General features: G+C 54.2%; 3 protein-coding genes and 1 non-coding gene across 13 annotated transcripts in view; all 4 read left to right on the plus strand.

Moving 5' to 3' along the window:
* Window positions 1-681: 681 nt before the first annotated feature.
* Window positions 682-13,854, plus strand: NPM2 (nucleophosmin/nucleoplasmin 2). Of its 4 annotated transcripts, none has more exons than XM_030816921.1 (9): window positions 683-1,200; window positions 1,794-1,884; window positions 2,014-2,099; window positions 2,228-2,353; window positions 10,093-10,186; window positions 11,053-11,222; window positions 11,456-11,490; window positions 13,450-13,483; window positions 13,595-13,854. In XM_030816921.1, exons 1-9 carry the CDS (start codon window positions 1,177-1,179, stop codon window positions 13,637-13,639), a joined length of 705 nt encoding a protein of 234 aa, XP_030672781.1. In that variant the 5' UTR covers window positions 683-1,176; the 3' UTR covers window positions 13,640-13,854. The 4 variants fall into 4 exon arrangements, with proteins under 4 accessions (XP_030672784.1, XP_030672781.1, XP_030672782.1 ...); XM_030816922.1 differs by lacking the exon at window positions 683-1,200 and adding an exon at window positions 1,210-1,655; XM_030816923.1 differs by lacking the exon at window positions 683-1,200 and adding an exon at window positions 1,210-1,407.
* LOC115836526 lies at window positions 9,279-9,381 on the plus strand. Its single transcript, XR_004031598.1, has one exon. It is a non-coding gene; the product is annotated as a small nucleolar RNA U13 (small nucleolar RNA).
* Window positions 13,855-16,727: 2,873 nt separating the features above from the next.
* FGF17 (fibroblast growth factor 17) lies at window positions 16,728-25,862 on the plus strand. 4 transcript variants are annotated; one of them, XM_030816925.1, is made up of 6 exons: window positions 16,728-16,757; window positions 17,752-19,973; window positions 20,155-20,191; window positions 23,118-23,295; window positions 23,531-23,637; window positions 24,979-25,862. In XM_030816925.1, exons 2-6 carry the CDS (start codon window positions 19,939-19,941, stop codon window positions 25,270-25,272), a joined length of 651 nt encoding a protein of 216 aa, XP_030672785.1. In that variant the 5' UTR covers window positions 16,728-16,757; window positions 17,752-19,938; the 3' UTR covers window positions 25,273-25,862. The 4 variants fall into 4 exon arrangements, with proteins under 4 accessions (XP_030672785.1, XP_030672786.1, XP_003272882.1 ...); XM_030816926.1 differs by lacking the exon at window positions 16,728-16,757 and having other exon boundaries at window positions 17,641-19,001; window positions 19,108-19,973; XM_003272834.3 differs by lacking the exon at window positions 16,728-16,757 and having other exon boundaries at window positions 17,641-19,973.
* A 121-nt stretch (window positions 25,863-25,983) lies between these two features.
* The window catches only part of DMTN (dematin actin binding protein), a 33,635-nt gene continuing 33,092 nt past the window's right edge, over window positions 25,984-26,526 (plus strand). For 2 of the 4 annotated variants that reach the window (XM_030816908.1, XM_030816901.1), the window contains exon 1: window positions 25,984-26,270. The gene's annotated coding sequence lies outside the window, so the exon portion shown is untranslated. The remainder of the gene's footprint in view (window positions 26,271-26,526) is intronic. The other 2 variants (XM_030816911.1, XM_030816898.1) reach the window with 2 other exon arrangements.

Raw genomic sequence — 26,526 nt, forward strand, 5'->3', positions numbered from 1 at the left:
AGTCCAGACTTGAACCCAGACTGTCCAGTTCCAGTGTCCCAGCTCTAGGTCATGACCTCAGGGTCATCCTCCTCCCCTGCCTCCATTTAGCCTTCACTGTGACCCCCAGCTGCAGCCTGACATCAGTGTGATTATTCACGGGGAGGGCAGCCTGGGGCCACTGAAGGCCGGTTTGCCTTGAGCACTGCTCTCCAGTGAGGCTGGAAGCCCTTTGAGGGGCTGTGTCGTATTCACCGCAGGATGCCCAGGTCCCGTCCAGCTGGCGGAATCACTGTTTGTTGAGTGAATTCTTGAACGTCTGTGCATGGCATGCATGTGCCTGCCATTTGCTCATCTTTACCATACTTGGCTGCAATGGCTGTCACCTCCAATAGGCCGCTTGCCAGGGACAGAGAGCTCAGGAACAGCCAAGGAGACTAGAACTGCTCAGCTGGGGACATGGAGCCTAGGGGGCCCTGGCAGGCCCCCAAGCCTCTCCTGGGTTGTCTTGGCCAATTCACAGGGAGGCTGACCCCAGCTTCCCGGAATAAAAGATTCTGACCTCTCCGTGGCAATGAGCCCCTGTCCCAGGGGTGTGCGGGAGATCCCTGGTTTTCTTGAGGTGTCTCCAGGGTATATTCGCTGAAACCCCACCTCCTCTTCACTGCCCACTGAGCCTGGGACCAGCTGCTGGTCATGTGCTTGGCCCTGTAGCGTCGCTAGCCGTGCTCCCCAGTGTGCTTCCCGCCCCCTGCTGCGGCGCCTCCCGACTCACCTCCCCACCCCACCTGCCAGCTGCGGCTCTCCGCGGGAGATCTCACCGTTCTGGAGACGGGGCTCGCTCGCTCTCATTGTAGACTGGAAGAACGGGCTGTCTGGGCCTTAGGAAAGGCCCATGCTGTATAAGGCATGGGGAAAGGAAAGGAAGAAAGGCAAGGAACAAGAAGGAAGGCTTCCAACTGCCGCTTCCTGCCGGCTGCAGGCCTCCCTTCCTAAGCTGAGCTGAGGCTTCCTCTCCATGGGCTGGGGAGGGGGCGCCAGGAGGCCTCGGCGGGTCCGCAATTGGCCTGGACGGCAGTTCTCACGAAAGGTCCTGGGCCGGCATCATCAGCCTCACCTGGGAACTGGTTAGAACTACAAATTCCCTCGGCCCCACCCAGACCCACGTCAAGGGCAGCTGTGGAGTGGGGCGCGGCGATGCGCGCGTTAACAGCCCTCCAGGTGATTCTGCCGCGCAGAGGAGGAAAGAATCGGAGAAAGGAAGGGGAGAGGGAGGGGGCTTCTTTGCGGCTAATTGGACACCTGCCCTTCCCCTTCCCAGGCTTCTTAGCCCGGGCTTGGACAGCCGCCCTCCGGCCAGCGGGGATGAGGCTGCGCTGCGCTCCGGGAGCGCCAATGGCGTGACTGGCCCCGCGCGGAGCAGCGACAGTAAGGCTGGGCGGCGGGGAGCTGGGACCTAAGCCGCGCGCACACCCCTTTCTCTGCGTCTGGTGGAGGTGCACAGAAGCTTTTGAGTCAGGCCCAAGCGCAGCCAGGTGACCTCCCCGCGGGCTTTCAAGCCTGGGATCGGTGGACAGCTCCCTCTCCTGTGAGTCCCGCAGTCCTGTACCCTCCCGGTGGAGCCCCGGGCTGCGCGCCCCGCTGGAAGGCGGGTACTCGTCCTCCAGGAGTTACCGGTGAGCCCTTGACCGTGGCAGGTCCTCTCCAGCCGCGAGCGACCCCTCAGTTCCTGCCGATGCCTGCTGGCCTTCGGCATCCTCCAGTCGAGGGTCAGGGTCAGGGAGCAAGGCCTCACGCGGGCGCCCTCCTTGCAGGTGCCCGGCCACCCCGCTTCTCCGCCGGGAGCCATGAATCTCAGTAGCGCCAGTAGCACGGAGGAAAAGGCAGTGACGACCGTGCTCTGGGGTGAGTGGGGACTCAGGCTCCTTCCCAGAGACACGCCCCACCTCCGGCGCGCAGCAGCTTGGGGCGCAGGTGAGCCCCTCCCCTGGGAACGAATGGAGGACCCCACTTCCCTCCCTTTCTCCTCCGCAGGCTGCGAGCTCAGTCAAGAGAGGCGGACTTGGACCTTCAGACCCCAGCGGGAGGGGAAGCAGAGCTGCAGGCTCTTGCTTCATTCGGTAGGTGTTCCCAAAAGAGGGGAGGAGGATGGAGTCCGGGGACTTTCTGGTCCCAACAGAGGACTATGGGTTTCTCCCGTCTGCCTTCAGGGTGATGAGGGGCCTCTGTCTATTTTCAACCTGCTCAGATTTGCTTGGGGGAGAAAGCCAAAGAGGAGATGCATCGCGTGGAGATCCTGCCCCCAGCAAACCAGGAGGACAAGAAGACGCAGCCGGTCACCATTGCCTCGCTCCAGGCCTCAGTCCTCCCCATGGTGCGCCTTTCCCTGCTGGCTGGAAAACTGCTGCCAGCCCCAGCCTCACCCTCACCCTTGGGTGGGGATGGACACACACGAGGGTGCATTCACCCTACAGAAATGAGCCATGCCAGGGAGGTAGCACAGCCCATGCAGAAAGCCGGGGTCCAGCCCAGCTCACCCCTTCCTAGAGCTATGTGTCCTTGGGCAAGTTAAGCTGTCTGCGAAAATTACACTTTGAACCAGGGGTCCCCAACCGCCAGGCCAAGGACCAGAACCTGTCTGTGGCCTGTTAGGAACCGGTCGGCACAGCAGGAGGTGAGCAGCCAGCTAGCCAGCATTAGCCCTGAGCCCCGACTCCCGTCAGATCAGAGCGGCATTAGATTCTCAGAGGAGCACGAACCCTATTATAAGCTGTGCGTGCGAGGGGTCTAGGTTGCATGCTTCTTATGAGAATCGAATGCCTGATCTGAGGTGGAGCAGTTTCATCCCAAAACCACCCCCCACTCCCACCCCATCCATGCAAAAATTGTCTTCGAGGAAACCGTTCCCTGGTGCCAAAAAGATTGGAGACTGCTGCTTTAAACCATTCACTGCTAGTGACAGGAACATGGTCGATCTACGTATTGGTTGTGCATCCAGAAATTCTCTAGTTTCTAATAACTTATCTCAAGTTTTCTATGCATATAATTGTGAATAATGGCAGTTTTTGCCTTTCTTTTTTTTTTTTTTTTTTTTTTTTTTTTTTGAGGTGGAGTCTCGCTCTGTCACCCAGGCTGGAGTGCAGTGGTGCAATCTCAGCTCACTGCAACCTCTGCCTCTCAGGTTCAAGCGATTCTCATGCCTCAGCCTTCGGAGTAGCTGTGATTACAGGTGTGCACCACCATGCCCGGCTAATTTTTGTATTCTTAGTAGAGACGGGGTTTCACAATGTTGCCCATGCTAGTCTCGAACCCTGACCTCAGGTGATTCGCCCACCTTGGCCTCCCAAATTGCTGGGATTACAGGCGTGAGCCACTGCACCAGGTCTTCTTTCTTTCTTTCTTTCTTTCTTTCTTTCTTTCTTTCTTTCTTTCAATCCTACTGCACTGGCTAGGCCCTGCAGTGGAATATTGGGTGAACATGAGATCAAGTCTGACATCCTTATTTCCTTCCTGTTTTTTAAAAAAGAAGCATTTGGTAAGTACATTTTGTCAGGTTAAGGAAGTTCCCATCTAATACACTCTGCTTTTAAAAAATTGCTTTGCTTTGAAATCATGAAAGGGGGTTAAACTTTACCAAATGCTTTTCTATTCATATGATTCTAGGTTCTTTAGTCCACGTGATAAATTATATGAAGCGAATAATATCTGAGTTCCTTTGCCATCCTGGGATAAATACCACTGGTCACGTTACAAATTCTAGATTTGTTCTACTCATATACTGAGACCTTTCTTTTACCTATATACATGTGAGGTTGGCCTATAAATGATAGTATTTAGGTGTTCAGGACATGCTAGCCTGAGGGTGGAGGGTTCTCTCCTATTCCATGGAACAGTGAATGGAAGACTAGGATCAGCCGTCCTTGGAGGTTTGGGAGACCCCTCTGTCAAACTGCCCTCAGGCTTACTTTACTGTTCTATTTATACATACTTCGTAGGCAATCTCATCCAGTCCTGTGGTTTTCAAGGCCATCTAAACAAATGAAGACTCGGGAACTTATTTCTATAAACCCAACCTCTCTTGAGCTCCAAGTCCTATATCCAACTAAATGGCTTTAATAGATATCTAATAAATATCCCAAATTTAACATGTCTAAATCCACATATTCAATTTTTAGCTCTAATCCACCCACCTCCCCTTCAACCTGATTTTCTCTCAGAAAACAGCTGTTTTTCCAGTTAGCCAGGACAAAACTTTTTTTTTTTTTTCTTTTTTTTCCTGAGATGGAGTTTCACTCTTATCACCCAGGCTGGAGTGCAATGGTGTGATCTCAGCTCACTGCAACCTCCGCATCCCAGGTTCAAGCGATTCTCCCATCTCAGCCTCCCGAGTAGCTGGGATTACAGGCATGTTCCACAATGCCTGGCTAATTTTTGTAATTTTAGTAGAGATGGGTTTTTGCCATGTTGGTCAGGCTGGTCTCGAACTCCTGACCTCAGGTGATGTACCTGCCTTGGCCTCCCAAAGTGCTGGGATTACAGGCATGAGCCACCACACCCAGCCAAACCCTCTTTTTTCCCACACCCATATCTGATCTACCGGCAGTCCTGTTGTCTCTGCCTCCATCTTATACCCCGATGGACCACATCTCATCGTCTTGCCTGCTACCCCTGGTACAGGTGACAGTTGCCTGTGGCTCCATTTTAATTGCACAGCCTTCCACCTGGTCTACCTACCATCACATGGTCCCCTGTAGTCTTATTCCAGGGTAGGCAAACTAGAGGGCTTGAATCTAGCCCTCTGCCTGTTTTTTTGTAGGTAGTTTTACTGGGAAAACAGCCACACTCATTCATTTGTACCCTGTCCATGGCTGCTTTTCCTCCCTAACAGCAGATTTGAGTAGGCTCCATGGAGACCATATGGTTTGCAAGCCTAAAATGTTACCTTTTGACTCTTTACAGAAAGTTTCCTGGTCTGTGCTCCACACACTTGCCAAAAAGATCTTTTTTTTTTTTTTTTTTTTTTTTTTGAGACAGAATCTTGCTTTGACACCCAGGCTGGAATGCAATGGTGTAATCTCGGCTCACTGCAACCTCCACCTCCTTAGTAGCCGGGACAACAGGCTTTCCCCACCATGCTCGGCTAATTTTTTTTTTTTTTTTTTTGTATTTTTAGTAGAGACGGGGTTTCACCATGTTGGCCAGGCTGGTCTTGAACTTCTGACTTCAAGTGATCCACCTGCCTCGGCCTCCCAAAGTGCTGAGATTACAGGCGTGAGCCACTATGCCTGGCCAAAAAGATCCTTTTAAACACAGGTCAGATCATGTGGCTTCTCTGCTAGGACACTTAGGTCATGGCTCTCTCTCACTTGAAATAAGAGCCGAGAGTGTATCATGACCTGCTTCGAAGCCTTTGTGTTCTGGCCTCAGCAGCCTCTCTGTTTCAGGTGTGTTTTATGTCTTATGTTCTAGGTATGTATCTTTTACACAGTATGTAGCTAGATTTTGTTCTATCTGGCCAGTATAGTCTGTATTCATTGTGATTGCTGATGTAATTGGATTTGTGGCATGTACTTTGTACCCCTACTTTCCTTGCTTTTTTATTTTCTTCTCCTTTTCCTATATTTTATTAGATTAATTAAAGTTCCTTTTCCCCTTCTCTACCGGTTTGGAAGTTATAGAATCTCATTCTAGTTTTTTACTGGTTATCTTTAATTTTTTTTAACAATCATACATGACTCAGAGTTTAGAATTAATGTTTTATTTCCTCCCAGACAATCCAAGGAGCTTTTCTGATTCTCCTCTTTTTATTTTTTTATTTTCGAAATGGAGTCTCACTTTGTTGCCCAGGCTAGAGTGCAGTGCTGCGGTCTTGGCTCACTGCAACCTCCACCTCCCAGGTGATTCAAGTGATTCTCCTGCCTCAGCCTCCCGAGTAGCTGGGATTACAGGTGTGCACCATCATGCCCAGCTAATTTTTGTATTTTTAATAGAGACAGGGATTCACCATGTTGGCCAGGCTGGTCTTGAACTCCTGACCTCAGGTGATCCGCCTGCCTTGGCCTCCCAAAGTGCTAGAATTATAGGTGTGAGCCACCACACTTGGCCTGATTCTCATCTTTTTAACTTCGGCATTATTATCTAGTGTTCTAGCTCCAACTTGTCAGCCTACTCAACACTACTCATTACTAGCACTATTGTATTTTCCAGTTAATTCTTATGTAGGTTTACTTTGTTTACCAATTAGTTTGGTTACCACTGCTTCTTGCACCCACTTCTTCCTTCTTGATTTAGTTTCTTATCCTTTTTAGCAACATACTTTAGTAAGCCTGAGAATGGTAAACTTATTCAGGCTTTGTCTGGAAATATGATTTTGCCCTCATTCCTTCATGATGGTTTGGCTGTGTATATAATTCTAGGTAGAGAGTTTCCTTCAGCTTTGAAGCTGTTCTATTCTGATTCCCAATGTTGCTGTTGAAGTCCTCAATCTGTCTGATTATTCCCTTTTTGGAGATGTCTTTCCTCTCTGGTTTATTTTAAGATAATGTCTCTTGTTTTTATTTTCTATAGTTTTACCATGATGTGTTCAGGTGTAGGTTTATTTTTATTTATATGTTCAGGACTTAGGTTTTCAGATATGAGGATCTATGTCTTTGATCAATTCTGGAAAATTATTGGTTGTTTTTCCTTTGAATATTGGCTGTCTTCCAATCTCCCTAGTCCCTTTTCCGGTTAGATATATGTTGGGCCTTCTCACTCTGTCCCCCGTGTTAGCTCATCTTTCATGTTTCTTTAAATCTTTCCCTCTGTGCCTTATACTGAGTCATTCCTTCACAGCATTATTGATCATACTAATTCTGCTTCTGCTGTTTTATTCTGCTTTTTAATCACTTGATCAGGTGTTGTTTTTTTTTTTTTTGAGGCAGAGTCTCACTCTCTTACCCAGGCCAGAGTGCAGTGGCGTGATCTCGGCTCACTGCAACCTCCGCCTCCGGGTTCACGCCATTCTCCTGCCTCAGCCTCCCGAGTAGCTGGGACTACAGGCGCCCGCCACCACGGCTCGGCTAATTTTTTTGTATTTTTGTAGAGACGGGGTTTCACTGTGTTAGCCTGGATGGTCTCGATCTCCTGACCTCGTGATCCGCCCTCCTCGGCCTCCCAAAGTGCTGGGATTACAGGCGTGAGCCACCGCGCCCAGCTATTTTTGTTTTAAAGACAAAGTCTTGCTCTGTTGCCCAGGTTGGAGTGCAGTAGCCTGATCATGGCTCACTGCAGCCTCAAACTCCTGGGCTCAAGTGATCCTCCCACTCAGCCTCCTGAGTAGCTGGGACTACAGGCATGAGCCACCATGCCCAGCTAATGTTTATTATTTTTTTGTAGAGCTGGAGTCTCACTATGTTATCCAGGCTGGTTTCTAATTTCTGACCTCAAGCATTCCTCCCACCTCGGCCTCTCAAAGCGCTGGGATTATAGGCGTGAGCCACCATGCCCATCCTCAGCTTTGGGTTTTTTATATCTAGAAAGCTGCATTTGGTTCTTTTTCTTTTCATAATGTCTTGTTCTTATGATTATGATTCTTACTTTTATATTTACTTGGTTTTAAACTTATATATATACATGTATATTTGTGTATATACATATTTTAGAGACAAGATCTTGCTCTGTCGCCCAGTCTGGACTGCAGTGGTGCAATCATAGCTCACTGCAGCCTTGAACTCCTGAGTTCAAGTGATCTTCCTGCCTCAGCGCCCCCCCCCCCCGCCCCCGAGTAGCCTGAGCTACAGGCGTGCATCACCACACCCAGCTTTATCTGATTTTTTTTTAGATCAGTGTTCTAAGTTCTTGGTTGGGCTAGTCTGCAGTCACTTGATTTCTTTCTGTTGACTCTAGCTGGATTGTTTCTTGTACGTTTTGTAATTTTATACGGTGAGCTCATCTTTAGTTTATTTTGTTTTTTTCCAAAAGAATTCGATGTGGCCTGAGTTTGGGGAGTGTCCCAACAGAGTGGTTTCGTGTTTGCTTCTGCCATTTACCTCAGGAATATCATAAGCTTGGGATTTTCTATACATTTCTTGGCTTGGCAGTACTCACTGAGTAAATTCAGACCCCATAAGTGAGAGGCACAGCTATGGGTCATGGGCTCTCACTGGAGGCTTCTTTTATTTCCATTCATGCTTCGTTGTTAGCTTCCTTTAATGGTGGCTAGGGTTTTGATTTTTGTTTTTCATTTTTGAGGAGAAGAGGGCTGGTTTGGGCTTTTGAGTCTCTAATCCTCAACACTTACCTTGGGCCTCTCACTAAGGGTACAGCCCTTGAGGATCCTACCCTCCCCATGGTGGTCTCAGCTACAACTCTCCTCCTTGCCTGAGCCCAAGGCCTTGACTCCTGTCTGTGAGGTTTTTTTGTTGTTGTTCTGTGTGTTTTAAAGACAGAGTCTTGTTCTGTCTCCCAGGCTGGCAGGCAGTGGCGCAGTCTCGGCTCACTGCAGCCTCCGCTTCCTGGGTTCAAGCAGTTCTCCTGCCTCAGCCCCCTGAGTAGCTGGGATTACAGGTGCGCACCATCACACCTGGCTAATTTTTGTATTTTTAGTAGAAACAGGGTTTCACCATGTTGCCCAGGCTGGTCTCAAACTCCTGACCTCAAGTTATCTGCCTTGGCCTCCCAAAGTGCTTGGATTACAGGCATGAGCCACCGTGCTTGGCCTGTGTGTGAGTTTTGAAGCAAAAAGTCCTGGCTGTTTTCAGGTCCGTTTCCCCTCAGTTGCTGCGCACCAGCTCCTGCACCTGCCTCTCTTCATTTCTTTTTTCTTTTTTTCATTCATCACTAATCAGACGGCATCCTCTCTTCATTTTTTATGTGCAAGGATTCTTCTGTCTTACTGTTCAGCCATGCAGTAGAAACACTGAGTTACATTCTCTCTGGCATTTCTAAGTGGCTCTGGCTGCAGAGTTTGTTTTCACTTATTACCTCCTGTCTGAACTTAGAGTTTAGAAGCTGTAAGTTATTCACTCTAAGTCTCAGTTTCCTCCTCTGTAAAGTATCAGTACTTCCATCATGGGTTTCTTCTGAGGATTTAAATGAGATAAAGCAGATAAAACGCTTAGCAGGTGCCTGGCACGTGGCAGAAGCTCAAAAAAATAAGCTATCATTGTCATTCTAGAAAATTTGGAAAGTTTGAAAAAGTGTAAATACAATAAATACCTTACTATCTACTGACAATATGGTTAGCACTTTAATATATTTTAAGCCTTTATTCTTACGTATATCCATACATTATACATAAGACAAAAGTAGTACTATAGAGGCTCTTGTCATTTATAAGTGTGATGACTGGGGTTTCACGCTCGTGTGTAAGATGTGCCTCCCACAAGCCTGGTTACGAGCTGGCACATTACCTGTCTGATGTGAAGAAAGTACTGTACATAAAATCGTGCATCTGCTTTCTCGTTTGATCAGTGTCTCAGTCTGCCCAAGTTGCTATAAGAAAATACTACAGACTGGAGGGCTTTAGCAACAAATGTTTTCTCACAGTTCCGAAGGCTTTGAGGTCTGAGATCAGGGGGCCGGCATGGTTGGGTTCTGGTAAGGGTCCTCTCCCTGAGTTGCAGATGGCAGCCTTCTTGCTGTGTGTTCACATGTGGGGCAGGAGAGTGGAAAGAAAGAGAGTGAGTGAGTTCTCTAGTGTCTCTCCTTGTAAAGGTACTAGTTCTATCATGAGGGTCCCACGCTCATGACCCCAAACCTAATGACCTCCCAAGGCCCCCATTTCTAAATACTATCACACTGGAGGATAGGGCTTCAACATAGGAATTTGGAGGATGGGGAAACGGCCATAATTTAGCCCAAAGCAATCAGATTCCTCCATCTGACAGCTGCCCTTCAGCTTGGAAGCCCATCTGTGAGCTTAGCAAGAATGGGATTACCGGGTTCAAATTCTTGGACAGAGCCCACCTCAGCAGGGGGGTACAGGGCTGAGAACACAGTAAGGTCCACACAACCCGTGAGTAGTGTGTAGGGTTTGGGGAGGGAAATCAACTCAGTATTTCTGCCTGAGGCCAGTCCCCGAGAGGTGCCAGGCCTAAGTGGCCCTGTTTTCTCTGCTTCCTCCCCCTGCAGGTCACCATGGTAGGAGTGCAGCTTTCTCCCCCAGTTACTTTCCAGCTCCGGGCTGGCTCAGGACCCGTGTTCCTCAGTGGCCAGGAACGTTATGGTAAGTCAGAGCCCGGGATCAGGAAGGTCCGAGAGTACCATGCTAGGCAGGGGCTGGGGACATACTAGCTACTCAAACACGGGAGGGATTCTTGAATTTTGGAAGAAAATCCCCAAAGGCAACATGACGGCCAGCAGCCTGGACTGGAAGGCAAGGGCGCTGGTCCCTGTCTTCTTTACCTGCCATGACCTCTGTAGGCTGCAGCCCCTCACTTGTAAACTTCAAAGAGCAGTTGTGAAGAATAAATGGGATATTCAGGAAAAGCACTCAGCATAATACCCGGCACTAGGGAGCCACCGTTCAGGATGTGGCTGCTGCAGTGACGCAGACCACAGCAACGCAGACCACAGCAACGCGGCATGATGCTGACTCCTTCAGGGTCCCTTCAACTGGCCCTCTTTTCTGTATGATTATGCCTCATTCATCAGGGTACTCTCCTGCTAAAAAGCCTTGGCAGGTCCCACTTCTCTTAGGATAAGGTTTCAGTTCTTTAGCTACTTGTTTTAGATTCTTTCCCCCTCTCCCCCTCTTCCTCCCCGACTCTGCCTACCTTTAGCCTTGGCCCCAGCCCTTGCCAATATGAATCCCCCTCCTACCCAGCCAGAGCCACTTCCCCTGCCTTCTTTCTACCACCCCAGCCCTCTGCAGGGCTTTCCTAGTCCCCCTACCCTACCCTGGCCTCCACTGTCAGGAGGGCCAGAAAGGGTGCCGCCCTGTACAGGCGGCAGGCAGGTAACCACTGTCAACTCCAGTCTAGGATTCCTCCAGGGCAGTGCTTGGTGCAACACAGATCACAGAATGGGAGGTGGGCATTGATTCTGTAGCTCTGAAGCTGTGCCCCTGCATCCTTTCCCACGCTATCACAGAAGCATCAGACCTAACCTGGGAGGAGGAGGAGGAGGAAGAAGAAGGGGAGGAAGAGGAAGAGGAGGAGGAAGACGATGAGGATGAGGATGCAGATGTATCTCTGGAGGAGGAAAGCCCCGTCAAACAAGTCAAAAGGCTGGTGCCCCAGAAGCAGACGAGCGTGGCTAAGGTGGGGGAAGGAGCGTGGCTGTTTGGAAGGAAGTGCTACCCCTACAGAAGCACCTAAGAGGGGTGGGCCACCGGGAGCCTGGGCCAGCCTCCCAAAATGAGTGTGCAGGATGGGCCAAGGCCACCTCAGCTAGTTCTGGCCAGGAGCTCAGCAGGGACCTTGTGGACCTTGGAATCTGTTCTGGCTCTGGACTTTGTCCTAACTCTCCTAATACACTGTTTTTTGGTTCCCAGAAAAAAAAGCTGGAAAAAGAACAAGAGGAAATAAGGTAACTCTTTCTACCTATTAAATTAGCCAAAGTCTCTAGCTGGGATATACAGTGTTAGAAAGAATACTGTGCTGTTGGCATGTACGTGTACAAATGTACACATGGTGTGTCTACTTGTACACGTAGGCACACGGGTATGGAAGTGCTGGAGGGTGGCATCACCTTTCTGGAAGAGCATTACAACGTTCTTATCTTGGGACCTAATTCCACTGAAGGCAATTCCTTCCACAGAATTCCATTCAAAATTCAGGGGAATTTATCTGCACTAAGATGCTTCTCATGGCCAGGTGCGGTGGCTCATGCCTGTAATCCCAGCACTTTGGGAGGCCAAGGCAGGCGGATCACTTGAAGTCAGGAGCTCGAGACTAGCCTGGTCAACGTGATGAAACCCTGTCTCTACTAAAAATAAAAAATTAACCAGGCCTGGTGGCACGCCTGTAATCCCAGCTACACAGGAGGCTGAGGCATGAGAATTGCTTGAGCCCGGGGAGAAGTTGCAGTGAGCCAAGATGGTGCCACTGCGCTCCAGCCTGGATGACAGAGCGAGACTCGGTCTCAAAAAACAAAATTAAAAAAAGACACTTATCACGGCATTATTCGAATAGTGAAAAAATGGAAGCATTCTAAATGTCTACCAATATAAAAATCGACTAAGCTACATCTCTCTTCTCAATGGAATATTACATAATGCTTATGAGGAATATAGCGACCCGGAACGTATGTGTATAGTTTTGGTTTGTTTGTTTAATGAAACAGGGTTTTGCTCTGCCATCCGGGCTGGAGTGTGATGGCACAATCATGGCTCACTGCAGCCTTAACTTCCTGGGCTCAAGCGATCCTCCCACCTCAGCTTTCCAAGTAGCTAGGACTATAGGCACGTGCCACTGTGCATGGCTAACTTTTAAGTTTTGTGTAGAGACAGGGTCTTTCTATGTTGCCCAGGCTGATCTCAAACTCCTGGCCTCAAGCAATCCTCCTGCTTCAGCCTCCCAAAGCACTGGAATTACAAGTGTGAGCCTCTGCACCTGACAAGAATATTGATCGTTCATATAGCAGGATATAAAGTCATTTTTATTTTATTTCACATATTTTTTAAAAGAGTTTGACCAGGCCGGGTGCGGTGGTTCACGCCTGTAATCCCAGCACTTTGGGAAGCCAAGGTGGAAGGATCACTTGAGGTCAGGAGTTCAAGACCAGCCTGGCCAACATAGCAAAACCCTGTCTCTACTAAAAATACAAAATTCAGCTGGGCGTGGTGCCATGTGCCTGTAATCCCAGCTACTCGGGAGGCTGAGGCAGGAGAATCACTTAGACCCGGAATGCAAAGGATGCAGTGAGCCAAGATCACACCACTGCACTCCAGCCTGGGCAACAGAGCAAGAGTCCATCTCAGAAAAAAAAAAAGTTTGACCAAAAAAAAATAATAACCCTGAAAGAAAGTACACCAAAATGTTTAGTGTGGGCAGTAAACTATAAGTAATGTATTTTCTTGTCTATTTGCTACATTTTGTACAAAATGGTTAATATTTTATAATGAAAAAGACATTTGTGGGCCAGTTGTGGTGGTGCACACCTGCAGTCCCAGCTACTCAGGAGGCTGAGGCAGGAGGATCACTTGAGCCCAGGAGGTCGAGGCTGCAGTGAGCTGTGATGGTGTCACTGCACTCCAGCCTGGACAACAGAACCAGACTCCATCTCAAAAACAAAACAAAACAAAACAAAAGACATTTGTGATAACCAAATGAAGATGGAAGCCTAAGGAAAACACATATGTGTGTGCATGCACACACACACACACACACACACACACACAGCTTTGTTTAGAGTCTGAGTGGTTCCCAGGAGGAGCAGCCAGGCTTGCTTTCCAGGGTGGGCACTGGGAGGGCCACGCCACTGGTCTGGAGCTGAGCTCTCTCCCTGACCCCAATCCCACTCCTGCTCCGCTCCACCCTGTTGCAGAGCCAGCGTTAGAGACAAGAGCCCTGCGAAAAAGGTGAGTAGGACCAGAGGGCTGTGGCCCCTGGGACAGGCGAGTATTCTCTGGAGGGGGCTGCCTGGTATGGAGGAGGGAATGGGACCCTGGAGCCCTGCCTTCCCTCCACAGGCCAAAGCCACAGCCAGAGCCAAGAAGCCAGGATTCAAGAAATGAGGAGCCACGCCTTGGGGGGCACGGTACAAAGTGGGCCTTCCCTGGGCTGTGCTGTGGGCACAGGGTGCCCCTGTCCAGCCCCTCTATCTGTGTCAGGATGTGACAGGGGTGTTGTGGGGGCAACATGAGAGCCCCTCACTCCCAACTCTCCGCTTTCGGGAGGCCCCCAGTGAAGAGCCCCACCTCGGGGTCACAATAAAGTTGCCTGGTCAGGACTTTCCTTCTCTTTCCTGGAGCCGGCCTTCTTGTCCGCTGCGCCAGCCCAAGTCCCCGGCAGAGGGCAGCCTTGAACCAGCGCACCCGGGGCCTGAGGTCATACCCGCCTCCCTGCGCCCAGCCCCCGGGGCCTGAGCCTGCTGTGTCCCTCATCTTCACCACCCCCAATTCTCCCCCAGTGGCGATGGAAGAGCCTAGAGTCTGCCTTTTGCTGAGCTGTGTGTCAGGTGGATTTCCAGCCAGCACACTCCCTCTGGGCAGGGCTAGGTTTATAGGCACCCAAGGGCTACGGCTGTTCAAGCTACCAGAAAGGGCCTCGCCCTAGGACGCCAGCCCCCAGGGTCTTCTCCTGACCCTATTCCTGTCAGGCAGCTACTGTGTGCAGAGCATCTGTAGGGAGCTCAGGGACATCCGCTTTCCCTGCTTGCTTCTGTTAGGGGCCAGCTCTTCTTATAGGGACCTCCCACATGTGAAGATCTGTGTCAGGCAGGAGCCAGAGGCCCACACCCTCAAGAAAACCTTTGAGGTGGGGTAGACAGGGTGAGCTTTACAGAGGCGCCAAGCCCCACATGCTATCCAGCAGGCCTCAGTCAAGCATAGGGGCGAGGCCAAGAGAGGACTGGAAAATGGGGGGACCCCCACCCTCTCCCCGGTGTGCAGAGGGGACTCTGGAGGGCTGTTCACCCGTGGGTGACCCTGGCGCAGTTCCTGGAACAGGCAGACACACAGACGGGCCCTCCACTCGGGGTTATCCATGCAGCACCTCTGCTAGCTTCTCCCTGCCCCTCCCCAGCACCCTCTGGGGCCAGGCCGGAAGTGAACCAGTGGGGAGCCGGTCCTGCCGTCCTGCCTAGGACCCCCAGGTATGGGGCCCAGGAGGTCGGAGCTCTTTGAACACCTGCCTAGGAAAGTCAACAACCAGGCTGGGGCCTCCTGTCCAGCTATAGCTTCTTTTGAGACCAGAGACAGAGGTAGCAGAGGGCAGGGATGTATTCTTTTTTTTTTTTTTTAATTTTTATTTTTTTTAGAGACAGGGTCTCACTCTGTCACCAAGGCTGGAGGGCAGTGGCACAGTCTTAGCTCACGGCAGCCTCAACCTCCTGGACTCAAGCAATCCTCCCACCTCAGCCTCCCAAAGTGCTGGAACTACAGGCACGAGCCACCACACCAAAACAAATTTTAAAATTTTTTGTAGAGACCGGGGGTCTTTTTATGTTGCCCAGGCCGGTCTCCAACTCCTGGGCTCAAGAGATCCTCCCGCCTCAGCCTCCCAAAATGCTGGGATTACAGACGTGAGCCACTGCACCCACCCAGGGTGGCATTCTCCCTGCATGTTTCTTACACCCATGAGACAGATGTGGGTGCTGTCCCGCCCTCCAACAGACAAGCCACTAACTTCAGGTCACCCAGAGTCCCACCCTCCAACAAATGGACGAGCTACTACAGGTTGCCAGAGTCCCATCCTCCAACAAGGGGACAAACCACTAACTTCAGGTCACCCAGAGTGACAAAGGGGACTGCTCCATGTGGGCAGCTGGTGCTTTTTGAACTTGGCTTCATCCACAGTGACCCGAGTTAGACAAACCCAATTCCTCACCTTCAGGTCACTTACAGTCTAGTGGAAACAAAACCCAACACAATAATTTCAGTTGCTGTCTGGTGCTTTGAAGGGAGTGGAACAGGTGTACTTGGGGGGCAGGGGGAAGCAGTTTGGTGAGAAGGTCTCCTGGAGGAGGCAATGGACAAGAAGGGGCCAATGGGCTTCATGAGGAGCTGGCAGAGGACGTTCCTGGGAACAGGAGCAGAGCATGCAAAGGGTCCGAGGCAGACACCCACTTGAAGGGGGATCGGCTGCAGTGACAGCTGCTAATACCCACGACCCACTCCTTTAATCCTCATAACCGTGCCTTAAGGGGATTGTGACTGGCTCCATTTGTTTCTCTTTTTAATTTTTTTTAGAGACTGGGTCACACTCTGTCACCCAGGTTGGAGTGCAGTGGCGCGATCATGGCTTACTGCAGCCTCGAACTGTGGGCTCCACCTATCCTCCTGCTTCAGCCCCCTCGAGTAGCTCGGACTACAGGCATGCACCACCATACCCAGCTCATTTTTTAACATTTTTGTAGAGATGGGGGTCTCACTATGTGGCCCAGGCTGGTCTCAAACTCCTGACCTCAAGCTATCCTTCTACCTCGGCTCCCAAAGTGCTGGGATTACAGGTGTGAGCCACCACACCTGGCCCAGCCCCATTTCCCAGATGAGGAAAGTGTGGCACAGAGAGGTTAGACAGGTTGCCCCAAGGTAACATGGCTGGCAGAGGAGCCAGGGAGTCCCACCCCAGAGCCCTGGATTTTGACCACTCTGCTGATGGGAGGGAGGCATGAGCCGGTGCACAGTTTACGAAGTTGTGTAAACTGAGAGTAGGAGTTAGAAGTCAGTCAACCATGTAATGGGAGTCCTCAAGGGACAGCCAGGCCTCTCTACAGCCAAGCGCATATTTGGCCCCAAGCACATGAAGGCATGCAACAGATAAACCAGTGATCACTTGATTTTGATTTGCAAGCAGGCAATAGGAAATAAATTGCAAAGGTGGAGGCCCAGTGCGGTGGTTCACGCCTGTAATCCCAGCACTTTGGGAGGCCGAGGTGGGCGGATCACTTGAGGTCAGGAGTTCGAGACCAGCCTGACCAACATGGAGAAACCCCGTCTCTACTAAAAATACGAAATTAGCCGGGCGTGGTGGTGGGCACCTGTAATCCCAGCTACTTGGGAGGCTGAGGCAGGAGAATCACTTGAACCCGGGAAGCGGAGGTTGCGGTGAGCTGAGATCGTGCCATTGCATTCCAGCCTGGACAACAAGAATGAAACTCCGTCTCAAAAAAGAAAAAAAAAATTTGCAAAGGTGAGGGTCCATTCTCATTGCTAGGGTGCCCTATGCCCTCTGCCCTTTGCCCTTCCCCTGCCCCAACTCTTCTGTTTTTCAGCAGGAAGAGGGTGGGCTGGGCTCAAGCAGGTGGTGGCAAGTGGCTGACCTGCAGGTGGGCTCTGTGTTTGCACCAGCTGAGCTGTTAGGAGAGGCAGGCGTGAGACGACCCCAGCTGGGGGGTGTTGAACTTGGCACTGTGGGGTGGGGATTAACCACAGCAGCCCAGGCTACTTCTCAGTTCCCTTATCACCTGCTGAACCCCACCCCCCCAGCAATGAATGTTAATAAACCCCACCCTTCTTCCCTCCCCCTTTCCCCCAGCTCACTCCAGTCAAGGGAGAGAGTCTGACAGTTCAGGTCAACTGAGGCTAAGCCACAAAAAGGGCCCCTGCCCCCATTCTTGTGGCACTTGATGTGTTTTCTTGAGTCCTTTATCTCAGCTGACGTGGATGGCGGTGGTTTTGACAGGATCCCTGCTGGTAGCCATTTCCTTTTTATAAACTGGGACCCTGAAACCAGAGAAGTGAAGGGACTTGCCACAGGTCACACAGCATATAAGGACCAGGGCAAGGGGGCGGGGATAAAATCAAGGGCTCCATGCTGCCTCCCCACTTGGGGCCCACCACTGGCTTCCCCATGGGCGTAAAGGAGCAAACCAAGTTAGAAGGCCAGGCCTGCAGGTGCCCAACAGGAAGGGACAAGGAGCCACAGCTGCCTTGCCTGTGACACAGGCCATCCAGCCATGCCCAGAGCTAACCCCCTGGCTAAGCCCCGAGGCCCAGCTTGACTGCTGGCATCTGTTACCGTGGAGACCCAGGCTGGCCTGAGGGCTGGCCAGTGATGGCAGGCCCTGTCCCCATGGATAGAAACAAGTGCTTGGGCTCAGAGGCCTTGAATGGCTCCCACTGTCCCCATGGACAGTGAGTCCCGACAGCATAAATTGGAACCGTTACCCACCTTTCGCCCCTAGCTGACACCTCCACCCTGGAACCCAAGGCCTGAGCTGTCCCCTCCACGTGTCTGTGCTCTCTTTAATGCCCTGCCTGGGGGCTGGGAGCAGTGAGGATGTGGATGTGAGGTTGAAGGTTTCTCAGGGAATGAGCCAGAGCTGCCAGAAGAGGCAGAGTGTAACCCAGACTGCAGATAATGGGAAGAACGCGTAATGTAAGTGACCTGAAGGATCTACAGGGGAAAAGCAGAGAGGTGGGCATGTGGGCACCTGGTGCCTTGTCCCAGCCATGCCACCAGCTAGCTGTGAGGCTTTGGGCGAGACCCTTGCCCTCTCTGGCTCTCATCCAAGGAATGAGGAAGTTGGAACAAATGATGAATCCCTAAGACCCCTTCTAGCTTTGACATTCTTTGAGTTTCATTCCAAAACCCTGTACTCCCCCAGGTAAGCAAGGCCAGGGCTTGCCCCATCCTCCCCACACAAGCTCAGGCTGCACCCACTCCTGGGCTGGGTTCCCAAGGAAGAGCCTGCAGAGAGGACAGCCCGGAGCTGCCTGCACCAGTCAGTGCATGGGGGCAGGGGTGGCAGACCACTTTGTGGATTGATGGAGCTCAGGAAGGTGAGAAGGGACCCACAGGTGAGAGTTTCGCCCTCCTGGTCATCTCTTTAGGTAAATAAATCCACATCCGCCACTTCCCCTTCCCTTCCCACCCTGGGGGCGCTGAGAACTCCAGGGAGCCCAGAGCTGAGGCCTGAGCTCTGCTTGCTCACACTGGGTCTTCCCTCAGAGACCCCCAAGCCCTCCTATCTCCTGCAGTCACTGTCATCCACCTTTCTGTAGGGAGGGAACAGCGTGCAGCTCTCTGTTCACCAGTCTCCAGGACCTCGGATTCCACCTTTAATCCTGAAAACCCAGGAAGGCTTCTGTATCCCTACAATGAAGCAGGTTTGGGGCTGGATCTGGAGGGTGGCAACTCAATCCATGCAGAACAGAAGAAGCATGGACTTTTCCATTCTGGCTATTCCATTCACTAGCTGGGCCATTCTGAGCAAACTACCTCCCAATGTGCCTCAGTTTCCTCATCTGCAAAATGGGCTAGTCGCTGGCATTGTACCAAGCAGTATGGGACCGGAGGTCATGGGAAGAGGCTGGTAGGCACTTCATCCCAGGCAGCTGCTCAGGGACACAGGACACAGGGACCGGACTCCGAGCTGCTCCTAGCTCAGAGAGGCTCCAGGGACAGGCACTGGAAGGAAGGGGATGCAGAATGGTGAGTGGAGCTGGGTCTCAGAACACAGACATCTTGAAGTCTGCTATGTGCTGATTTCACACTTGACCCCCCAACACCCTAAGGCATTCCTGTCCTCATTTCTCAGATGGAACTACAGAGGCCCAGGGAAAAGGGGCTTAGGCCAGGACACCCAGCTCTTCTCCGAGTCTCTGTCTCAGGCCAGCTTTTGCAACTCTCCATTGGGATTCTTCCTAGACCTCCATCTGTACCTGCCAACCCACCTCTGACCCCCAACCTGTTGCACCCAGTATTTGCTGCCGGTCAGGACAGCCTTAACCCCTCCTTCCCGGGCAATCAGCTGCTCCAAGCCAAGCCCACCCCTGCCCCCTGGAGGGAGGCTCCTCCTTTTAAGGCTGCTTCTGGGAATTTCCACTCCAGAGCCAGAACCAGAGACCCCAGCCCCGCTTGACACCTGCAGCTCACCCGCGGGGAGGGGGGGCGCCAGACCTGAGGGCAGGAGACGCAGACCTGGAGGGGCTCCCCGTCCCTGGCCTGCCACACATCGAGTTTGCCTGCATCAAGTTTGGCCAGTCTGTGAGGGTCAGGAATAGAGCAGGAGACAGCAGGGCCACCTCCTTCAGAAGGCCCCCACTGCTCCATCCCTGTACTGGGTGGCCCAGGAGAGACTGGCAGCCCAGAGGGCACAGCGCGCACGCCCCCACCCGCATCTGCTTTGCAGCCTCACTGGCCAGGAAGGTGGACACCTCATACCTCAGTCTCCCAATTACGCCCTCCTCCTCCCCCTCCTCCTCCCTCTTTTCTCTCCTCCTCCTCCCCTTTCTCTCCTCCTCGCCCCCCTGAAAACCTGTGGCTCGGAGAGACCTTGGCTTCTCTGGGACTCTACCCCTGGGGACTTCCCACATCTGCTCCTGAGCTTGGGGGCAGGGGGGCAACCGCCTGAGGAACCTCTCCAGCGATGGGAGCCGCCCGCCTGCTGCCCAACCTCACTCTGTAAGTGTGCTACCTCTCCCACTGAAGTTTCGTTGCCATTTCCAGCCTCAGGGCAGCCCTCCTCTTCCCGGGACTCCCACGTGCGCGTGCATGGGGCTGGCAGGGCGGGGGCGGGGGCCTGGGTGCACCCTAGGCTTGCAGCTGGTACCCACACCTGGGCTTACCTCCTCTCCCCGCACAGGTGCTTACAACTGCTGATTCTCTGCTGTCAAACTCAGGTAGGCGGGCGTTCCCACCGGCTTTCCCCCAATTTTCCCACCCCACCTGACCAGGGCGGGTGCAGGGGACCGGCTCCTTTCAGGTGGCCAGAGGCAGAGTCTGGCCTCTCCCTGGGTCCAGGGGCACTGAGGTTTGGAGGGGAGTGAGCCTTTGACCGGGAGGGCAGGGAAGGGGGCTGACTGAGGTTTTATCTCTGTCCTCCCTCTGAGGACCCTCCCCACTTCCCCTGGGTTTCTGCTCCTCTCCCTCCCTCTCCATCGGGTTCCCCCAGACTTGAGGGATGGAGCCTGGAGCGGTTGGAAGCCGGTGGAGGTGATGGCTCAGGTGATGCTTGGGTTTGCCAGTACCTGAAAGGACAGGTTTTGATGCAAAACCACTTGTATGTCCTTCTCACCATCCCACTCCCATCAATATGGATGCCTGGGGTGGGGGTCTCGTGAGCATGTCCAGAATGCCTGGCCAGGGTGAGGTGACTCCTCACCTAGAGGGCACAGAGGTCAAGCCCAAAGAGGTTTGTTTGGGACTGGGACGGGATACAGGGTTTGCTTCTCCACACTCCCCCAACCTCAAGTCGGCCCCCCACCTCCCTCCATGCACACCTCCCACCCCCAAGTCTCAGCCCCCAGTGCGAGGCTTGCTCCCTTTTTTGTGATCCTCCATAAAAGTGCAGCTATTAAAATGCACTGGTCCAGAACCGCTCTGGGGAGAGATCGCTTGGCTTTCCCAGGCCAGAGGCCCGCTTCTCTTCATATCCAGTGGGGACTTTTTTTTGAAGGTAAATGCCTTTTCTCTGGGAGAGGGAAAGGGGCAGCCTTTGAAGCAGTGGGGGGGTGGGAGAGGGAGAGACAACTGCCCCCCCCTTCCTTCCCCCTTTTGCTCCAGCCCCGTTCCAGGCCTTTTGCTTCACACATCCAGGGGGAGCCAGAAGAAAGCCCCCAGCCTGGCTGGGAGGGGGCTGGGGGTGGGCCCAACCTGTTCTGGAGGGGAACTAGCACAATGGTGCGGCTGGCCGGGCGTTTATGGCCTGGCTGAGGCCCCATTCAGGACTCAGGGAAGGTGGCAAAGCGGTCCTTTCCCCCTTGAAGTGCCCCCTCACCCCCCTGGGAGGGGGGGCCAGCAGGCCGGACCACAGCCATGCTTGAGGGGCTGTCTGACAAGCAGCTGTCTGCAGTGGTGGAAGGGGAGGTCCTCCCGCAGCGGGAACATGAAAGGGACAGGCTAGGTCCCGCGGGGAGAGGGACTTGTGGGTTGTGGGCTGTGGGGGGGCGTGGGGCTGCTTTTGTGAAAGGCTTGAAGGGGGACGAGGAAAGGAGGGGGCTTCGGGGGGGCGCTCTCTGCTCCTGACCTGGAACAGACTGCCAGAGGAGGCCGTCGGCCAAGAGGGGCGGAGGGCCTGAACCTGGGCCAGGAGGCGGGGCTGGGATAGGCAGGACTCCACCCCCTGGAAGGGAGGCCAGCGAGGGGCAGGCTGGGCAGGTCCCCCACCCCAAATGCTCTAGGGTGGGGCGAGGGACAGGTCTTGCAGAGGCTGGGCAGAGGCTGCTCTATGGGGAGCTGCAATTGGAAATGAGCAATGGTGTACAGGAAGCGTTAACCCTGCGCAGGTTAAACGTCCAGCTCCGAGAGCTGCTCCCTCACTCCCTGTCTCAAAGGTGATATTTCCCACCCCCTCCCTAGGAGAGAGTAGCCCCTAACAGATGCTGATCTGGGTCTAGCTCTGTCCAGATGGCTGAGTTTGGGCCTGGGATAAAGGTGGGATTAGGGATTTGGGGCAGGGGCTGGGAAAAGCTGTCCCAGCACAGGCAGCAGCATCCAGGTGGAGAGAGAAACAGCAAAAAAGGTGCATTCTCATGCTAGAGCTGAGGCTGTTGCCAGCAGCCAGGAAACCTAGCCCAGGTCGCACCTTGCAGGATGGAGGGGAAGAAGTACTCTGAGTCTCTCCCACTCAGCCTTACAGATGGGTAAGGAGAGACCTAGCTGGGAGGCGGTACTCCTCCTGGCTTTGCACAGTGCGTGGGGGGAAATGGTTCCTCTCCCCCAACCCAAAGGGGAAGCAGGTGGGCGGGCACATCCCACCAACTGGTCAGGAGCCTCTGTTACACTATGGCTAAGGAGCTGCCTGGCAGGGGCAGCCACTGGGCCACCGCTGATAGTGCCTGTCCTCTTGGTGCTGCCTCTGCCTCCCTCCGCTAAGGAGGCACCTTGCTTGCCTGCTGTCCCGTAGTGCCTAGCCCCAGCTCCAGCCCATAGAGGAGGGAGGAACACTGGAAAGGCCCTGAGCACCAGGAGGCAAGGCCGGGGAGAAGATGGGTATGAGCTCAGGATTCCACAGTTAGTGCTTTGAAGAAATGCTCACGGGACTCTGCAGGAGCTTTCAGAATCCCCCCCATGCTCTCTGCTGACCCTAACTCGCAGCACCATCTGCTCTGTGCCCGTGTGCTGGGCACGGGGTCTTTCAAGGCCAGTGGGGAGGATAAGGAAGGAATCTGGTTGTCCTGGCTAATGGAGCATGTCCCTGGAGTTCTGGGGCAGATGACAGGCTCTGGTCTAAGAGGCAGGGACAGGGGTTCTGTCCCTCATGAGCTGTGTGCCCCGTGCACCTCCTTCATAGAATATGAGGATGGGATAGAACCCTAAGGGCTCCTTCCAGCTCCCAGAGTCCTGATTCCAGGGCTGTGCTCTGTCAATAAGTGTCCCCCAGCCTGGGCAGACCCCAGTCCCTTCTGTAAGGTAGACGCAAAGCAAAGAGGTTATGACCGGCTCACCCAGGGGCCTGGGAAGGTTATGGCCATATGCCCACTTCACTCTGCAGGACAAGTGGCCTGTCCCCACTACATTCACCTCCTCACCCCTCTCCCTTGGATGGACCAGTGGTGGTGTCACCCAAAGCAAATTGACACTATTTTTCCCTTGGTAACCGCAAAGGGGGAGAATCACCCGTCTCCTAATTTTAACCAGTACGTGAGGGACCAGGGCGCCATGACCGACCAGCTGAGCAGGCGGCAGATCCGCGAGTACCAACTCTACAGCCGGACCAGTGGCAAGCACGTGCAGGTCACCGGGCGTCGCATCTCCGCCACCGCCGAGGACGGCAACAAGTTTGGTGAGAGTTGGCCCTCCCCCCAGGCCACCCACACCTCCACTCTGCCTCACTTCCACTCTGCCTCACCTCCTGGTCCATCCCCAGATCCTGTGTCAGGGCTGAGGGCCCCAAGGGCCTGAGCGTCCCCAACCCCTTCGCCTGAGTCTGGAGGTCAGTGTGGCTGGGTGGTCCCCTGCTGTAGCCATAGGCTGGCAGCCCCGATGGACGGAGGTCTTTCTCCCCTCCCCCACCACAGCCAAGCTCATAGTGGAGACGGACACGTTTGGCAGCCGGGTTCGCATCAAAGGGGCTGAGAGCGAGAAGTACATCTGTATGAACAAGAGGGGCAAGCTCATCGGGAAGGTGAGGCTGGGAGACTGGGAAGTAACAGAGAATCAGCCCTGCTGGGGTGGGGACATATAGGGCATCACGCTCCCCTCTCTCCTCTGAGCCACACCCTCCTGTGTAAAGACTTCCCATCCTACTCTCAGCCCACCCACTGGGCCACTCTCTGGTTTCTTGATTTTATTTTAGAGTCCGGGTCTTGCTCTGCTACCTAGGCTGGAGTGCAGTGGCACAATCATAGCCCACTGCAGCTTTGAACTCCTGGGCTCAAGCAATCGTCTGACCTCAGCCTCTGAAGTAGTAGCTGGCACTGTAGGTGCATGCCACCATGCCCAGCTAATTTTTTTTTTTTTTTTTGTAGAGATAGGGCCTCACTATGTTGCCCTGGGTGGTCTCAAACTCATGGGCTGAAGCGATCCTCCCACCTCAACCTCCCAAAGTGCTGGGATTATAGGCGTGAGCCACGGAGCCTGACCCGGTTTCTCTATTTAAACGAGTCCCCGGGACTCTATTAGCCCTCTGAGGGGACTGGCGAGCCACTGGGATCTGTGGGGTGATGTCAGGAGTATTTCTCCAGCAGGCATCAGTAAGAGCTTAGCATCTACCTGACACTGCAGCCTCTGGGTGGAGGACTAAGAGCTGTTCAGGGTGGAAAGGGTGGAAAGCTGTTGAGGGGCACAGATGTAAGACAGGAACTCCCCCAAGTTCAGTGGGGCCAGTGGGCTCCAGCTAGCAAGATAGACACTAAGCAGCTGCTCCTGTGACCAAAGCACACGGTAGGCCTGGCCCTGCTGGGTGGGAGAACTCCACTTCGTTTGAAACCAGGCAATCCCAGCTTCCCATTCGGCTGTTGCTGACCAAATCACCTTTGGTTTGCTTATCTTTGTCAAGACTCAGGCTTCTTGTCTGTAGAAATGGGCACAGACCCCTGATTGCAGACAGAGTGGGATGAGTGGCCGCACTGGCACCCTTCTTTCTTCTCATTGGAGGCAGCTGCCTCCTCTCCCATGCCCAGCAGCACCCCTCACCTAGGCTGCATGAGCATTTCAGTGCTCAGGGCCTGTGCTTGCTGGGAACTGCCGCAGGTGCTTGATCTTCACCTGCATCTCAGGAAGCTGAGGCCCAGCCTGGTACAGGACCACTAAATGACAAGCCTGCAACTCAGGTCCACAAAGCGTGTTCTCGTTGGCCACTGTTGCCTCTCTAACTAGGATGCCATCTCACCAGGCAGAGTTCCCTGGGCTCACGGCCCCGTTGTTCCCGTTGTCCCTCCTCAGTCGTCCAAAATAGGCTCTGAGGGCGACACCCCAGACCAGGGTAGGTGGACAAATGCCCTTCCTGTCCTTGCTTCTCCCGCAGCCCAGCGGGAAGAGCAAAGACTGCGTGTTCACGGAGATCGTGCTGGAGAACAACTACACGGCCTTCCAGAACGCCCGACACGAGGGCTGGTTCATGGCCTTCACGCGGCAGGGGCGGCCCCGCCAGGCTTCCCGCAGCCGCCAGAACCAGCGCGAGGCCCACTTCATCAAGCGCCTCTACCAAGGCCAGCTGCCCTTCCCCAACCACGCTGAGAAGCAGAAGCAGTTCGAGTTTGTGGGCTCCGCCCCCACCCGCCGGACCAAGCGCACGCGGCGGCCCCAGCCCCTCACGTAGTCTGGGAGGCAGGGGGCAGCAGCCTCTGGGAGGCAGGGGGCAGCAGCCCCTGGGCCGCCTCCCCACCCCCTTCCCTTCTTAATCCAAGGACTGGGCTGGGGTGGCGGGAGGGGAGCCAGATCCCCGAGGGAGGACCCTGAGGGCCGCGAAGCATCCGAGCCCCCAGCTGGGAAGGGGCAGGCCGGTGCCCCAGGAGCGGCTGGCACAGTGCCCCCTTCCCGGACGGGTGGCAGGCCCTGGAGAGGAACTGAGTGTCACCCTGATCTCAGGCCGCCAGCCTCTGCCGGCCTCCCAGCCGGGCTCCTGAAGCCCGCTGAAAGGTCAGCGACTGAAGGCCTTGCAGACAACCGTCTGGAGATGGCTGTCCTCAAAATCTGCTCCCCGGATCTCCCTCAGTCTGCCCCCAGCCCCCAAACTCCTCCTGGCTAGACTGTAGGAAGGGACTTTTGTTTGTTTGTTTGTTTCAGGAAAAAAGAAAGGGAGAGAGAGAGAGAGGAAAATAGAGGGTTGTCCACTCCTCACATTCCACGACCCAGGCCTGCACCCCACCCCCAACTCCCAGCCCCGGAATAAAACCATTTTCCTGCAAATGGGTTATCTGAAGCGGGGCGGGGGATCCGACCACCGAGCACCCCTGGAAACAAGCCTGCCCGTCCGCGGCCAGGCGTGGCCCCGGCAGGTGCAGGCGCGGCCCGCAGCGCTGGGGCCCCCAGGAGGCCGCGGGCTCGGCCCCGCGGGAGGCGGGCGCGTCCAGGCCGGGCGGCCCCTCCCTGGCGCGGGCTCGGGTTTCCTGGGCTCGCGCGGCGCGGCCCGTGCTACCTGTTGGGGAAGAAAACCCGAGCCCCCGGAGGGGCCGGGGCCAGGTCCGGGACGTGCATCCAGCCGGGCCCCAGGCCCCAGGCCCGAGGCGCAGGCGAGGGCCCTGCGGAGCCCGGCGGGGCCCGGTTGGCCCGCGGACGCCAGGAGCCTCCTCGGGCGGCGAGATTGCTTTTTTTCCGGTGAGGAGGGCGGGGGCGGGAAGCGGGGCTGGGCGGCCGGAAGGGGGAGGGGGCGAGAAGGCGTCCCCTGTCCTCCCGGGTCCCCGCGGGGCCGGGGCGGGGGCCACACCTGAGGGCAAATCTCAATTAGAGGCAGCGGCCGGGCCCGGATGGCCCGGGGGGAGGGGGCGAGAGGGGCGGGGAGGAAGGGGCGGCCCTGCCCCCACCCCAGCTTCTCCGGTGGGCTTTCCCAGGGGCCTCCAGGTGTGCTTGTGGG

Source organism: Nomascus leucogenys, chromosome 8 (genome assembly GCF_006542625.1).
Source record: "Nomascus leucogenys isolate Asia chromosome 8, Asia_NLE_v1, whole genome shotgun sequence".
NCBI classification, from domain to species: domain Eukaryota; kingdom Metazoa; phylum Chordata; class Mammalia; order Primates; family Hylobatidae; genus Nomascus; species Nomascus leucogenys.

Coding starts and splice junctions, on each gene's coding strand:
- FGF17 (XM_030816925.1), top strand. CDS start 19,939: ATGGGAGCCGCCCGCCTGCTGCCCAACCTCACTCT. Junction 20,192..23,117: donor TTCTCTGCTGTCAAACTCAG/GTAGGCGGGCGT, acceptor GTAACCGCAAAG/GGGGAGAATCACCCGTCTCC. Junction 23,638..24,978: donor GGGGCAAGCTCATCGGGAAG/GTGAGGCTGGGA, acceptor CTTCTCCCGCAG/CCCAGCGGGAAGAGCAAAGA.
- NPM2 (XM_030816921.1), top strand. CDS start 1,177: ATGCGCGCGTTAACAGCCCTCCAG. Junction 1,201..1,793: donor GCGCGTTAACAGCCCTCCAG/GTGATTCTGCCG, acceptor CCCTCCTTGCAG/GTGCCCGGCCACCCCGCTTC. Junction 13,484..13,594: donor ACAAGAGCCCTGCGAAAAAG/GTGAGTAGGACC, acceptor TTCCCTCCACAG/GCCAAAGCCACAGCCAGAGC.